Consider the following 14,360-nt stretch of genomic DNA (forward strand, 5'->3'; position numbering starts at 1 on the left):
TGTTGGAACAAGTCCAGAGGAGGGCCACGAGGATGATCAGGGGACTGGAGCACCTCCCCTATGAAGATAGGCTGAGAAAGTTGGGGCTGTTCAGCCTGGAGAAGAGAAGGCTGCGTGGAGACCTCATAGCAGCCTTCCAGTATCTGAAGGGGGCCTACAAGGATGCTGGGGAGGGACTCTTCATCAGGGACTGTAGTGACAGGACAAGGGGTAACGGGTTCAAACTTAAACAGGGGAAATTTAGATTGGATCTAAGGAAGAAGTTCTTTACTGTGAGGGTGGTGAGGCACTGGAATGGGTTGCCCAGGGAGGTTGTGAGTGCTCCATCCTTGGCGGTGTTCAAGGCTAGGTTGGATGAGGCCTTGGGTGGCATGGTTTAGTGTGAGGTGTCCCTGCCCATGGCAGGGGGGTTGGAACTAGATGATCTTGAGGTCCTTTCTAACCCTAACTATCCTATGATTCTATTATGGCAAAGAGTGACTGCCATCCTATCTCCAACCTCACTCTGTGGGAGGGAGGGGAAGGATAGCTTTAGAATAACTACTGTACCCATCTACCTCCAGTTCAGGAGCACTCCTGAAAGTGGCCAATAACTGAATAAACTTAAGACTGCTATAGAAAGCTTTCCATCCATCCTGAAAAGACTAACAAACTAAATAACATTGCTAAAGCTTGAAGCCTTTTTTTGTATACAGAAGGAAAGACTGGATGGAATAAATACATATTTTGTTGTAGCACATACCAGCGTCTAGTCCTTCTCCCATTTGCCACCTCAGCACCTTGAAAGCTGCTGTTTGTCTAACCAAAGTTAGGAAAAAATTTCCAGCTCTACTATACAGCATTCCTATCCCCTTAAGAGCACAAGAATGTGCAGTCTGGATCTCAAATAAATAAAAGGAAAAAGAGCTTCAAGACTAGAATGATATTTTCAGTGGAAGTTGGAGGAAGTTTAGCCTTGACAGAAGCTAAAGTTGTACAGCTGACGAAAGGAAGGAGCTTGAGGCATGCCAAATGTTAAATCAGACATCCTGATTATCATTATAGCAGGTGAGTTCTTTACAGAAACTCAGATTTTTAAATACTTCATACTTTGAAACACAGTGCAGTATATTCAGTTGCAGTGACACGCAGTTTGTGCACTTCAGTGTGATGGTGCTATGGAAAGCACTACAGGCTGGGCAGCTACAGTCTGGTAAGGCCCAGGTCTTAGCCAGCAATTCGATTAACTTGCACAACAGGAAGCCTACTTGTAAGGCAATGGTATCCCACTAAGGCTTGCACTCTCTTCTTTCAGGTAAGCCACAAAAGGCTTCATCTACATTTGGATGAACTATGGCTACGCCTGCACATCCCCAACAGTACTTTCAATAAATGTTCATTAGTGAGTTGGCAATAGGAGGAGAAATTGCACTGCAGCAACAGCCTGCTTTGCAGACTGTTTGCCAACACCACTTAAATATTATTAGGAGCAGGACACGTGCTTTGATCTGCTCTTAAAAGAGATTCTTTCTGAGATGCTGAACTGTTCTTAGAGCCGCCAGGAGACTTCTCAGTGAAAAGGAACTAAGGTCAAGTATATTTCAGAGTTCTGTGCTTCACAAAGCAGGTGGTATACATGGCACTAACAAAACTGAAACTTTTTTTCATGTAACAAGTTATTCTCATAGTTAAGTGTTGGTTCAGAGCTCCCACCCCTCCCACTTAACACTTCAGGGGTGAGGGAAACCACTATCTTATGGTTTAACAGTGTTTAAATGTTAAATTTATAATAAGACTGATCTGTAAATAATCCCACTCATAGCTTTTAATTGAAGAAATATGGCTGCAGAAAAAAATAAACATCAGTAACTCAGCAAGATAACGGGGTACCACAGTCGTGGGAGAACAGCTGCTGGAGAGATACCTCATAAGGAAAAGGATGGATAAGGAAGACTTCGAGGAGCAGCCAAGTTTAATTTAAGAAAAGGGCAGAAACTAGAGCAATTATATTGTTTACCACTCCTCCCACTCCATGCAATTGGGAAAACTGATTATAAAGTGTAACATCCTGAAGTGATGAACTTAAAACTCTGAGAAAATGAAGGAAGTCCAACTTCCATCTAAGTAGCATAACTAAATACAGCCTAGCAGTGTGGTGCAACCTAAGCTAATGTCTAGCAAAGATACTTTGTCAAATACGTGTTTGCCTCTACAGCTGCATGCTCCTGCAGCTTAGGAAACTGGTAACAGGGCATGTATACACACTGCTAGTGGTCTCTGCCATCCCTTCCCCTAAGTGCCAGTCTCCCCAAGCTCTACATCACTACTACCTCTATGATACTTTCTGAGTATAGCAGGTATTCCTATCACAATTCCTATCATTTACAGATCCCTCTGTAATTCATCAGAAAGCTGTGCTAATGCCAACTAGTCACATATTTAAGTCAGGAAACAGTATTAAGAGCTACATCTGGAATCTTAGTTATGTGTCCCACCACAAGTTTCTCATTACCACAGCCTCTTATTGTATCAGTGTGTGCTATTCTTAAAGCATCACAGAACAGTTTTTTCCTCTACAACTATATACTAGTTGCTATTTTAGGGGTAGCGATCTTGCCACCCACCCCACCTCCAAACTTCTCCTATAGCTCCCCCACAGCTGGAGGCATTCACAGGTCTCCAGATCCATTTGATGTTAACTCCAGATTGCTCTAGAATACATTTTTCTTTCCTTTCCTGAAACAGGCCAACCCTGCAGGGATCCATACCAGAGCTTCACAGACTGTGGTCAAAACCACCACAGTGATAAACTCTTGTGTGTCTGTATGCAGACACTAGCAATGGTCCTGAATTTCTGCAATAGTTACACCTATGAATGCTCAAGGAAGCATTTGGGAGCTGCAGGGCTCTCCAGGAGCTTTCTAACCTTCAGAAACAAGAATCAGAGGACGTGCAGGCATTGTCCTGGGGTTTCTCAGCACATGACTCCATATCCAGTGTTCAGCAACTTAACCATTTCAAGCTGAGATTATACTATTTCATGTATCAAAAGCAAAAGCATTAGCTTGACCTGTGGAACATTAGATTTTCCAACAAAATACAGCTGGAACCTTAAAACCTCCCTGAGAGATGCCTTCATGCAAGTTACCAAAACAAAAGTCAAGTCTTTGGTTTAAATAAAATGGAAGAAGCACTTGTGATGTTGAAGCACAGCTGCTATCACATCCAGTTACATCACAGAACTGGCAGGGTGCTTTGGCCAGTGCAGTGGCAACCAATTCATCTGACGGTGTACTCCTTTATGGGTCTCAACAGGTGGAAGGCAGGAGGGCTGCTTTCCAAAACCCTTAATCAATTCACTGTCAGACCTAGCCAGCAATTACAGCTGAAGCAGAGAGCCGAAGCTGTAAGTGCCAATACTATGTGTCACAGTGGGTTTTGGTTTACTTTTGGTTGGTTGGTTTTAAACCTTTAGTGTCTTCCAAGTTTCCTATTACAATGCTAACAGCTGGTGGGAGTTATCTGCAATCAGGTTGCTTTCTGGCAACCTCTTTTCAAGCCTGGCAGAAAATTAAGATCTCAGTTCACTGATTTCCCTTTCCTCCCCTCCCTTTACAAATGCAATCAATTACAAATCAGAATAAGAGTACTTGCAGAAATTAGTGCAGCTGTCAGATAAGCAGAGCCATAGAAATACACAGCTCTGCATACCTCCCCATGTACAAAACACCAGTGCCACACCAGAAGCTTTACCTGTGAAATTAAGGGCAAACAAATCTTATTCACCCCGAGATTGTTGTTCATTAATACAGACTATGGGCTGGCAAAAGCCATTCACAAATCACCAGGCAAATCACCAACATCTGTCAGGAGCAAGAAGTGAATATGCAGTCCTCACACAGTCATATATGGGCACAGAACACGATCCCACACATACACACCTTGTTTCTGTACAGTTTGCACAAGTGAGCTGTAAAAGGTGGGCAGTACTTGCTTTCTTTGGGAGGAGGGGAAGGGTTGCTGAGTGCAAACTATTTTGCAAGACAAGCCTGATGCCAAATAATCCAACTCTGGGGTTTGGGAATGTGCTGGGAGACAACAGTTAGGCCCACTTCTCTCTCTTCAACCTTCATTACTACTGTCTTGTGCAGCTAATCTGTTCTCCTTCCCATCACAGCCAGCAAAGCCTAGTTAAGCAAGTCCTCAGAAGGTTCAGCTACCACAAACACAAAGTGCTGCAGTTAGTTCACAGTTTTTTCTTAATTAGAAAAAATTTATTTTTCAATAAAGAAAGTGACATTTAAAATATAACCCAAACAAAGCCCAGGAAGAGAGAACAATATTTCAAGTCTCCTCGTACCTTCCCACAAAAACCTGAAGTGGGATCAGATTTCCCTGCCTCATTTGAACAACTGATAATGGTTTTGCCAATATTGCTCTCATATCTTACGGAAGAACTCAGCAGAAAATGTCAGGCTGATCTAGGGAATCTGCTCTAGGAACAGGTAAAGTTCTATTAGGTTTGTATTTGCCAAGCCACTACCACCAAAAGCACACTGGAATCCAAGTGACTGACAATCTGGCTCCAAGTTACACAGCCTTTCCCTTCATACTTCATAAGCTATCACTGAGAAATTAACCATTGTTTTGGTGTGATAGAATATTGGTGTATACATCCCCAGATCCTTGGTACCAATTAACTAATCAGATGTAGGCAGCGTTGTCCCTCTTGTTCCCAGCTCCTTGAAGATCTCACATGGGGTCAAATAAACATGGGAGTTACGGTGGTTCCAGCAGCACTAAGACATCTGCTAAACAAAGCAGCGTAACAGTGTAACCCTTTAAGAGGTGGCAGTGCCTGAATACAACTGGAAGCCCACTGGGAACACAGCTCAAGTTTGAAGAGACACACAAAATACCAATGCAAAAAGCACTCAAACTCTCCCATTCCTGCTTTTTCTGAGGGAGTAAGGGGAGAAAGGGACTTTTAGGGCATGAGGAACATAGTTTTCTTGCAAGCAGGTTGTGCAATCCAGAGCCTCAATTGCTATATTCAAAATAGCTTCTCTTTAGGGAAGGGAATCAACACTAACCCTCTCTGAGGCTGGCGATCTCCAAGCCAAAGCTAGCCAGCAGGCAGAGATGATCAGATGAACAAAAAGGATTTGGTAAGCCATTCGCCATCAGCAGGACATCTTCAGAGAGAAGGGAGAGGCGGCCGAGCAGCTTCAGGGCTCCATCCTGGTACAGCCTGCGACCTGACAGAGAAAACAGAAAGAAATACCAGCCAGAGACTGATGCTGTAGATTAACTCTACACACTCACAGAGGGACATCTGTAAATGCTTTCCTATTCTTTCCCTAATGAACAAAGACAGCCTGCACAAACACTCCACGCACCTTTGTGCCTAGATATGAAAGCAGTGAGCATCCTATACTGCTGTTGTTCAATGTTTCATGTACTTGTAGGCACAGGAATCGATCAAACTCAATTCACCAGGCTGCTGCTTACATGAAAAGTTCCTTTCATGGTACTAAGTCATAGCAATAGGTTCATATTCTCCCCTAAGGACAAATTAATCTCTCCATTCCTAACCTCTTCCCCAAAGTTCCTTTTGACATGATTCAAACTAGCTCAGACAGTTCCTGGATGCACTTACACGCAGTCTTTCATCACCATATCTCCTGTTTCAGGTTGCAGAGAGGTGATGCCATTGTAAGGTATCCAGTCACCAACTTCTAAGGCTAGTATTTGGTCTCAGACAAGTCCAAGCCTTGAACTTAGGACCTAGCACTGGAACACAAGTAAAATGCTTATACAAAAGAACAGAATCCATTCTGTTCTAGCTTCCTCAAAAGCCTACATGAACATAAGCTAAGCAGCTTCAGTTTTTCCACAGCAAAGATAAACAGTGTCTTCTTATGATACCTGAGCAAATGCTTCCACTTTGTGCATCACTTCAGTCAAAGTCACACCCTGTAGATCCACCCCAGCTTAGCAAAATGCACTGCCAAACACTGAGCTGCATTCTGGTATGTCTTGCAGCCCTCTCCCAACATTACAGTGATAAGCCCTGCACTGCCACACTCACCCCCCCTGTTCCTATTCTCCACAGGCTCTGCTGAATAGAAAATATAATCAACAGTGGTTCCAAGTCCCATGGGCATCGTTGTGACCTCCGGGCGTCCCCTCTGTGGCAGGAAGTGGCTGTAGACAGAGGTCAGGTTCAGGCCATGCTGGATAATACCTGAAGACCTGCACATGAAAAGCCACCATTTACCAAGGACAGAAAGAGAATGCTATAGTGTTCAGTACTGCAGTCACAGCTGAGATTGGATGTTCCCTTGCTGATGCAACTGTCCAAACTATTTCTACGTTGTGAATGCATAAAAGACAGTCTTTCCGAATTCACTCCACTTCCGGAATATTCCCTCCACTTACACCAAAGACAAAGCTGACTATGAACTTCCTTTGTCTCCAATATCCAGTCCTGTCTATGCCCCTCATTCTCGACCTCACCAACTCGGTGACAGAACAGCACCCAGCTGCTGGGACAACCGTGGGTGGATCTGGCTCTTCCAGACAGCCCTCCTTACTCTCTTCCACCCCCACATTTATTTCAGTCTTTACTTCAGCCAGACTTTCAGCTCTCAGGAAAACGAGACCGGGCTTGAAGAGTGAGGCCATTGAAGATGCACTAAATTACCTTGGGACGAATGGCTGAGGATCAGGGTCTTTCACCATGGCAGCAGGCTTGGGCCAGTGTGGAGGGCGGTCTGCAAAGGAGCAAAGAGAGTCCAGCCAGACCTACACAGATCTTGGAACATGCTGCTCATCCCAAGTCTGAGAAGCTTCCCCTGACATCAAATGAATCTTTTTGCCCAAGAAGAGCAGATAGCTTCCAGCCACAGGCACCTTGAAGGAAACCCCAGCTCTAAGACTAACAGGAACATCCTAGAGCAGATCAGTACAAACCACAGGAAGTCATACTCTGTCCTGCTAAGAATATGTTCTTGAAGCATTTATTATTGAAGCTTAGGGTACCTCAGCCTTTGCTCTCTAGGAAAGTTCATCTGCCTTAGCCTACAGCTTACTCAAAGGGCCTTTAGAATGGCAGAACAGAAATGGAGACAACAGAACTAGATCTCACTTTGTAACAAACAGCCTCTAAAAGAGGCTGAATCTTAATGCATCTCAAGGAATATAGTCAGTGTGTATGAGAGTGGTAAGACTGTACTCCTCTGAACTCTCATAGAATCCATTACTAATCACACAGCCACAGAAGGCATCCTTCTGCTTTCCTCTGTTCTCACCAGGCATCACCTCCACCCCATGTTTTTATCAAAATTGAGCTAGGAGAGACACAAGCTGGAAAGTCTCCCATTAGTACCTGGTTTAGCATCTGTCACACCTTCCAAAAGGACCAGATGTGCTGGTCGTTCACAGGCAAGATCGCAATAATGAAACTGGAGCAGGAAGTCCCGGCTGTACTTACGTCTGCCTGCAGAGAAAAATATAATTTAAAGAAGAAAATTACTGCAGCAAAGTCACATCTACAGGAGACACCTCCACACTCTTTATACCTCTTAAGCCTCTTTAGTTTGAGAGAGGTTTTTGTGCCCAAGCACTCTTGATACCATGAGAATCACTTAACAACCTAAATGTAGAACAGAACAGATGCATAAACGTAGAACAGAATATAGTCATTGCTATCCCTTTAGCTAATGCAAGAGTCCTAGTCAGCACCTTGGTGAAACAAATTAAAATGCCCCCTCTGAGATACCACAAGTTCAAGGGACTTTCAAGCAGATGAGTTACTGTACAACTCAAGGAAATGTCTGCCGAAAATGAAAAAAAAACAATTCCAGAGCTCAGGCTCAATACAAGTTCTACATTCAAGATTTCAATAAAAGCTATTCAGTGTGGGCTCCTTTTTTTTTTTTAATCATAAGGATAGTAGAGAAGAGCCATGATTGTAAATGGGCCCTTTGGAATGATTTCCTAATAGTGGTGTGCAAATACTGCCCAGAACCACTCCCACAAACACCTGCAGCTGAACGTGGTTTGCAACTGCACAAGTGTAAGGCTGGGAATATGAAAGACATACACAGAGCAACAGTTACTGGTAGAAGAACATTCAGCTCTCAACTAGAAAAAGAAAATGGCAGAAATGGGGCTACAGCAACAGACCCCAGAAAAATTAAATTTAACTCATATACCAAGGAAATTGACAGAAGAAGAGAATCTTTGCTGAGTGCCTCATGCAACATATGCCTATGCTACTAAGACAGCAAGGCCCACGAACTGTCCATCCTCAGCAAACTTATGTACTCAGTGCACACTGGAGCTCACCTTGTTTCATTGGCTGGCACAAGGTGACATACTGGCAGTTGTCTGTTACACCCAAGGAGCTTGGCCACAGTGGGGCCAGCATTTTCCGTGAATACAACTGTTGGGAAAAGTCTTCCTGACCAGACACCTGCATGGAGGCCAGAAACAGTCAGCAACACAGAGCAGAACTTTTGCGTGCTATAGACAACGTAAGTATACACACCTGCCAAGAGCAACAGGAGAATGCCTCATAGAAAGGCATGAACTAAGCTGTTCACAATATGGTGCAGATATAATAAACCCTGCAGAAAGTCTTGGTGGATTTGTACTCCCCTACACTTTCATGTACAGTCATGCAGGCACAAAAATCCCATACCAAGGGAGAACCAGGACCTGAAATGGTCTATTATCCCCAGTCTACCTCAAGAGAAGCCAAAAGAGCAGTGGTGGAAACAATACACACACATTTGTCCTCTTCTTTCCGCAGCAGTGCTGGAGGAATTGGAGAAGACTTCTGAATAACTGAATTCATGATTCAGTCTATTTCCTCATGAGAGGAAGAATGTAGCCATGCATTCTTTACATTTACATGCATTTTTCTACAGCAGCATGCAGTAACGAGCTACCCAACCCCAGTTCTGGCTGCCATCTACCTTCCAGGCTGGCATCCCATGGTAGGAAAGTTCCCCATTCCGGATGAACTTGTAAAGCGGAGAATCAGGTACAGAGTTCAGGTCTCCACACAAGATGACAGGATAGTGGCTTCCTTCAGTAGTTCTTGCAATCTTGTCAATCTCTGCTAGGAGCAAGGCCATTTGGGCCAGTTTGATATCTCCCCGCCGAGGATTGAACAACACATGAGTGTTAGCCACACACAAAGGACTGACTGCCTTCAGATCTAGGCCCTCCGGGAGCAGAGGCTGCAGCAGCAGCACCAAGCCCACATTATCCCGATTGAGGATGTCCAGGCCAGGCCGGAAGTATTCTATGGGGCTGAAGTTGATCAGCTGGAACCTGCTGTGCTTATAGCACACTGCACAGCCATCTGTCTTCTTCCCAGTTCTCCGCTTATAAAAGCATGTAAAGCCTGAAAAGAAACCATCACCTGTTAAAAAGTTTATCCAGTCACTTCCTCAGGCTCCCCCCATGAGCTAGGGAGTTCAGCAAGTCTGCGTAGCAGAAGAGGTTCCTACTACATTTGGGTTCAGCATTACACCCAATTCTGTTCCAGTAATCACAGTTTATCATTGAGGATATTGTCTCTTTCCTTGTCCTTCTACGAGTCTCTCAGCTTTGTTACTCTGTCAACTCTGAGAAAGACCAATTACAAAAGAAAGGGTAAAGATCTAGGCAGACAGCTCAGTAAAGCCAGAATACCCGACAAATAGAAAGAGCTCTCTCAAGACCAAGTGCTTTGAAGACATTAGGCAGGAAGCACTACTTGGCCAGTTGCATGAGCTGGAGGTACAGCCACACAAAAGCAGGACATACCCATCCCCTTGAATGTTGGTTCTAGCTGCTCCCAGTAATGGTTCTCTTGCACCTCCTGGAGACACAGAACCTAGAAGGAAGGCAGAGACCTCACTCACTCCACCAGTATTTGCTAGTTACCTTGTTCTGGGGAAGGAAGAAAGTGGAAAAGTGCACTCACATACCAACCCTACAACCAGAAAGGTGATCGCTGCAACTCTGTCCTGTACTTTCCAGATAGAGAGCAATAATTTTCTGGGTCACATTAGCTTATCAATCAGTTTTCCAGTGGTGAGGCAGAAGATCTTCATTACACAAAGAGGACTCAAGGAACAGAGAAAGACATGAAGTCCCTTCTATGCAGGCTTCCCCTCCTGTGCTGCCTTATAAACCTGGTCCTTTCCTCCCGCAACACACATTATCTCTTCCTCTACTTCTGCTTTTTAAAGAAGTTAAGCCCTGATATCGAAGTACAACTAGCTTCTACAGTAACACAATCAAAGCAGGATAAACACACAAAAAAAAATGGATGCACAAGACCTCTCAAAGACTCTCAGAGGAATGGAGGAATCAGTGTTCAGCTATCAAGCAGGCTGTATTTTCCAAGCACTTTCACCTCATTCTTTTCTTTTTTTAATACTGTTAGACCCCACAAGGAATTCAAATTCTGGTGACACTGATGTACAAAAGGCTCAGTCATACTCACATCAGGATCCCAGTGCTGGATTTCCTGCAAAAGGTTTGGAAGGCGGTAGCTCCAGTTCAGGATGTCTGGATTACAGTGTAGATAGAGATCAAGGCTCTGCTCCACCAGGTCCTGGGCAAGGATGTTGTAAGACATGACTCGAAATTCAAAGAGAGGAGTGTTTTTTGAGACCTGCTCTAGCTCACATGGCTTGACAGAAAGATCTTCCCAGTCTCTCCATAAAACCTCTGTATGCAAGAGACAAAAAGCCAAGTTAGAGCCATGCTGGGTGCTCTACTGATACCTCTGTTACCCTGGGACGCGGAAAATAGCCATTCTCTTCCTCTAAACTAGGGTCCTCCAGCCTCTGTGCAAACCCTCACCTGCTCTGTTTTTCAGGTGCTCTTTTAGGATGCCTTTGGATGACTGTCAACGGGGGTAGCATAACAGAAGACCAGAGTCAAGCATACTGAAGCACTCAACCAGGTTTTGGGTGCTTTTTATATTACAAAACCAGCATTTTGGAACAGTTCCTGGAAAATTAACATATATTGATGTTCAGACCAGATGGTCTTACAGCACTGAGACTACTAGCTGTGACCAGCCCTCCCTCAGCAAAAACTCACTTTGCAGCTTTCACTAGCAGATCCTGTCAATTCTGCATGGACAGATACAATCAATGTCTTACTGACAGCAAGCCCAGACACAATAACCTGACTGCATTCACTACAAACCTAAATCCCAACCCAAACATTAGATTAGATACTACTGACCATGGTAGGGTACCTCTGTCGGGAGAGAAGAAAATTGTACCATATCCTGAATGGGCCAGGTATGGGGCTCCGTTGGCACCATCTCTTCATCACACACTAAACTCCAAGCCAGCACAGCTGGGTCTTCATTCTGCAGTTCTACACTGACAGTGGCACAGCCAGCTGTCTGGTGATCCCTCTGTGGCACCACGGCTGCTGAAGGGGCACTGCCTGCTACAGCCACTGTTTCCTCTGTTGGTAATTCTGCCAGTTCAGTCACTGTGTGGTCTTGTGGTTCCGAAGAGGCCAAGGCATGTAGCGCTGTGAGCTGCTCACCAGCACACTGGGTGACTTCTGGAGCTGAATTCAGATCACTGAGGCTAGTCATCAATAGTTCTGAACCTTCTAACCAGTCACTAGTGAGCGTAACTGATACTTCTGCCACTGATGGAGCACTCTCACTGGCTGGCAAACTCCCTGCTCCTTCCTCCAGCCACTGCTGAAGAAGGGCTTCTTGTTCTTCTGGGACCGACCTTTCTCTGCTCGCAGTAAAGACGTCTTCTATCTGGGTGGACGTGCTCTTTGCCAGAAGCACATTCTTTCGACAGGTAAAGAAAGCATCTGCCATTTGAAAACAAACAAAACCATCGTAAGACAAATGGAAATCCTTTCTCACTCTTTTCTTTTTCCTATGTATTTGCAGTAACTCTGTACAATTCAGCCATTCAGTACAGCAACGCAAACAAATGACTTCTCCGAAGAAAAATGGTTACTGTGTGAATAACTTATGTCACCTCCTGAACCAGAATTGGACTGCATCTTGCTTGGCCACCAGTTATGTTAGTCAAAGTCTAGAAATTCTACAGGATGGCAAAGGCTTTACCAGCTCTAAGGAATTATTAGGGTTCTGGAGCATCTCTCTTATGACAGCGATTGCAGGAGCTGGACCTGTTCAGTCTAGAGAAGACTGAGAGGGGATCTCATAAATGCATATAAATATCTACAAGGCACGTGCCAGCAGGATGGTGCCAAACTCTTTTCAGTGGTGCCCAGCAACAGGATGAGGAGCAATGACTATAAACTAAGACATGTGAAGTTTCACCTCAACATGAACAACTTCTTTAGATTGAGGGTGCAGAGCACTGGAATAGGCTGCCCAGGAGGGCTGGTTGTGGAATCTGCCCTTCTGGAGACATTCAAAACCCACCTGGACACGTTCCTGTGTAACCTGCTCTAGGTGGCTCTGCCTTGGCAGGGGGGTTGAACTGGGCGATCTCCAGAGGTCCCTTCCAACCCTGGCGATTCTGGGATTCTGTGAATGCAGTTCTAACTTAGGCAGTGCCACAGCTAGTCAGCCAAGCTAAAAGGCCTTGTGGAAACACTACCAGCTCTCAGCAACACATGCAAAGCAGTCTGTAGAAGTTAGCTGATAGGGTGCACGGGCCAAGAAGCCAAGCTCTTGTAGATCATCACTTGGAGCAAGTTTCTTTTCACAGACTGAGTAACAAAATTGAGCTCAGCTAAGAACAAGCATATCACAAGAATGTGTTGTGGAAGAAAAACTGTAATAAAGAGATGAAAAATAAAGACACAGAGGACCCAACAAGTGTGGTTAAAAGACTTATTAGAAAGAATATATGCACAGAAGTAGCCCTGGTAAGAATCACCTGATGACTGACATCTGTGGTAAAAATTTAAAATAACCCCTGTTGTTAATGTAACATTTGAATGTACTAATATTGTGGGATCAAGTAGAACACAACAGGGACTCTCTTCTCTTGCATCTATACAACAGATGACGGCATTAATGTTTTGCTACAAATTCTACACAGACACTACTTCCAATTTGCAGTCTCTCTTGTCTACAAATTACTTTTTCTCTACTGTAACCCTGTGACAAGTCAGTGAGCCAGAGCAGTGACAAGCAGGTGTCAGCAACATCCATGTATGCTTTTATTGTCTCTTTTGTATCAAAGCTTTCAGCGTCAGAAATGGAGCTTTAAAAACCAAACTCCTCCTAGTTTTGTAATTAAGTTCATGAACGTTCAAGCACCAAGGCAGTATTTTCACACACCATTAGCCAGGCACGGATGTTACAAACGCCTGTTGCTACAGAAGAGGAGCTGAATTTGAGAGACGTCAGCTGGCTGCTCACAATGATCAGAGTGTGCCACTGTCTGCTACAGGCCTGTGGACAGGTTCAAGCACAGTCACCAGGGCCTGGAAAGTACCAGCAGGACCTAGGAAGCCAAGTGGAATACTGATGCACACAACGCAAGAGTCCACGCATGAGTCAACAGCAGGTCCTTGGGGAGTCACAGACCACAGAGCAGCTAAGCTCCGAGGTTCTCCCCAGACCTGCAGCGCAGGTCCGGGTCAGGATGCCCAAGCCTTCCCGCAGATCGCAGTGTGCCACTGCAGCGCAACAGCTGGCTGATGCTCCCTCCAACACCCAGCCCACCGCGCTGCCCGAAGGTGAGCAGCCTCAGGCCCACACCTGCCCGCCCCTCCCGCTGCTTAGGGCGAGGGCCTCGGGGAGCTGCGGGGCAGCCGGGACTCCCCTGGCTTCCAGCCGCCGAGGCCCCTCCGGTCGCTCTGCCCTCAGGCCGGGTCTTGGTGAAACGAGGGGAGCCCGCACCCCGTCCCTCCGGGTCGCCGCCGCCGGCTCCCCTGGGCCCAACCGCCGCCCGCCCGGGGCCGGGTTACCTCGGAGGGCCCGGAGGAGCTGCGCCGCCGGCAGCAGCACATAGCAGAGAACAGTGCCGATCATACCCCCCGGCTCGGCACGGCACGGCACGGAACGGCAAGGCCTCCACCGCCCCCGGCACGGCCCCAGCGAGGCGACGCACGCACCGGCTCCGCCTCAGCAGCGACCTCACGGCGCGTTCGCGGCCTCAGCCTCGGCGCCGCGCAAGGCACTCACCGCGCCGTGCCGGCACCGCGCTGAGCTAGGCCGCCGCCGTACACCGCGCCGCAGAGGCTGCAGACCGACCCAGGCCTAGCTCACCCCCTACGCCGCACCGGGCTGCCCGCCCCAGGGAGGCCGCGGCCAGTGGGTGGGGCAGCCCCGGCCTGGGTGGGGCCGGGCAAGGCTCGCTCTGAGCCAGGGGAGCAGCTGAGGCCGGGCTCCGCAGTCGGCCAGT

At 46.3% G+C, this 14,360-nt stretch overlaps 1 protein-coding gene across 9 annotated transcripts; it reads right to left on the reverse strand.

Annotated features, from left to right (window-relative positions):
• Window positions 1–127: 127 nt before the first annotated feature.
• On the reverse strand, window positions 128–14,272 carry ANGEL1 (angel homolog 1). Of its 9 annotated transcripts, none has more exons than XM_080619718.1 (13): window positions 13,924–14,264; window positions 13,292–13,457; window positions 12,425–12,529; window positions 11,239–11,838; window positions 10,487–10,713; window positions 9,802–9,871; window positions 8,964–9,397; window positions 8,332–8,458; window positions 7,370–7,480; window positions 6,686–6,755; window positions 6,071–6,234; window positions 5,073–5,237; window positions 128–4,787 (listed from the first exon to the last, which is right to left on the reverse strand). In XM_080619718.1, the coding sequence occupies exons 4-13, from the start codon at window positions 11,603–11,605 to the stop codon at window positions 4,759–4,761; spliced, it is 1,764 nt and encodes a 587-aa protein (XP_080475844.1). In that variant the 5' UTR covers window positions 11,606–11,838; window positions 12,425–12,529; window positions 13,292–13,457; window positions 13,924–14,264; the 3' UTR covers window positions 128–4,758. The 9 variants fall into 9 exon arrangements, 8 of the variants coding, with proteins under 8 accessions (XP_080475844.1, XP_080475846.1, XP_080475847.1 ...); XM_080619720.1 differs by having other exon boundaries at window positions 14,141–14,238; XM_080619721.1 differs by lacking the exon at window positions 13,292–13,457 and having other exon boundaries at window positions 14,141–14,194.
• Window positions 14,273–14,360: the final 88 nt, after the last annotated feature.

The sequence above is a fragment of the Psittacula echo genome (assembly GCF_963264785.1).
Source record: "Psittacula echo genome assembly, chromosome: 5".
Taxonomy (NCBI): domain Eukaryota; kingdom Metazoa; phylum Chordata; class Aves; order Psittaciformes; family Psittacidae; genus Psittacula; species Psittacula echo.